General features: G+C 33.5%; 1 protein-coding gene across 1 annotated transcript; it reads right to left on the bottom strand.

The window, feature by feature from the left end:
* Positions 1–597: 597 nt before the first annotated feature.
* Positions 598–1,387, bottom strand: LOC111886708 (pectinesterase inhibitor 7). The gene has a single exon (XM_023882951.3). The coding sequence runs from the start codon at positions 1,362–1,364 to the stop codon at positions 753–755; it is 612 nt and encodes a 203-aa protein (XP_023738719.3). The 5' UTR covers positions 1,365–1,387; the 3' UTR covers positions 598–752.
* Positions 1,388–1,663: the final 276 nt, after the last annotated feature.

The following is a 1,663-nucleotide window of genomic DNA, read 5'->3' as shown; positions in this document are numbered from 1 at the left end:
CTTATCAGAAACATTTGAATATTTTGTTATCAATGTAAAACTATAATAAAACAATAACACTAAGAAGATAAAAATTTGAATTATTTTTAAAAATCACTAATTTGGGATTTGATTAATTTACATTCGAATAAATATATGTATGATTTATGATTTTTTAAAATAATAAATTTTAGGTAAAAATATATTTTTCCAATCATTTTTCTGCAATTCTTTATTGAAAAATTCACAGCGCTTAGAAAAGCATAATCTCAAAAAAATAAATAAATAAATAAATAAATAAATAAAATAATCCGATCGATGATTAAGCAGAAAACAAATAAACTACAATAATTTTTATAAAATTTAGTCTTCTATAAATTTATTGAAGTATAACTCTTTATTAACTTCATCATAACTTATATAAAATTAAATAAATATAAATACCATTACAATCGATGTAAACATATTATTTGTTTAATATCAATCAGTTTATCACCAAATCAAATATTTAATGGCGAATAAAAAATAAATAAATACCTTATAAACTTATTATTATATAAAGTACTCTTCCTTAATTCACCATACTTGATATAAAATTAAATAAATATGCATACCATATATAGCAAACGACGTAAATATATATTTTTTTCAAGTATTATCAATCAATTTCTCACCAAATCAAATTGTTAATGGAGAATTTAAAAAAAAAAAAAAATGTTTCACTCAATTACACACACAAGTCCTATAACACTTTTAACAACCGCTCGTCAACACTACGCCGATATCTTATCGGCATAACTGTTAACCAACGCCAAAGCGTTACTCGTCACCTTCTTAACCGCCGCCACACGATCACAAACGTCCGCCTTCATGTTGCCGTCGTCCACCTTCTGAAACCCGTCGGTACATGTGTCTTCGTTGGTCAAGGCGGCGCTCATCCATGTCTGCACGTTGCTGAGCTGGAACTTCACCGATTCTCCGGTCAAACCCAGACGCTTCATTTCCGTTCGCGACTTCTTGATTTCGTCTACAGCGTCTTCAAACAGCGATGAACAGTCGCTGATTGCAGCGAATTCCCTGGTGGTGTTGTTGTTTTGTTCTGCTGCGTCGCGGGATATGTTGGAGACGTAGTTGGCCATGTGGGTGGCGTTGGAGAGAGCGACATGAATAGCGACCCTAGCGAGGCGGCCGGAGTCATGTTGAACGGCGCTGGAGTAGTTGGAGAGAGAGGTGAAGCAGGTGTCAGGGTACCGAGTTGACTCGCAGCTTTGACGGATGAACTCGGTGTCAATATCGTCGGATGTTTGTTGGCCGGTGGTGGTTGCAGCAAGTAAAACTGTTGTTGAGAGGAAGAGGAAAAAGATGGTGGACAGTTGGAGTTCCATATTCTCTAATGATTTTTGGTTCATACTTCAAACTAGGGGTTTAAGTAGACTATTGCCTTTGGTGAATTACTATTTTGCCCTTGCATTATCGATTTGCAATTTTAGTTGCCTTTGTTCAAGTCGATGAGATATTATAGCGATTTGATCATTTGCTCATGAAGATCTATTTGGGTCCACTAAATAATAGTTTTGATTAATCTAATCATCGTAACCTACAGTAACAAAGGAAAAAAAAAAAAGATATGTTTTCCATATTGTTCATTGAAGAGGATAAAAAAAATTAAAGAATACTTTTATTT

This window comes from Lactuca sativa, chromosome 8 (assembly GCF_002870075.4).
Source record: "Lactuca sativa cultivar Salinas chromosome 8, Lsat_Salinas_v11, whole genome shotgun sequence".
Classification (NCBI taxonomy): domain Eukaryota; kingdom Viridiplantae; phylum Streptophyta; class Magnoliopsida; order Asterales; family Asteraceae; genus Lactuca; species Lactuca sativa.
This window is presented reverse-complemented; position numbering and strand designations above follow the sequence as displayed.

Excerpts from the sequence above, each read along its gene's own strand:
- LOC111886708 (XM_023882951.3), bottom strand. The coding sequence starts at position 1,364 with ATGGAACTCCAACTGTCCACCATCTTTTTCCTCTTCCTCTCAACAACA.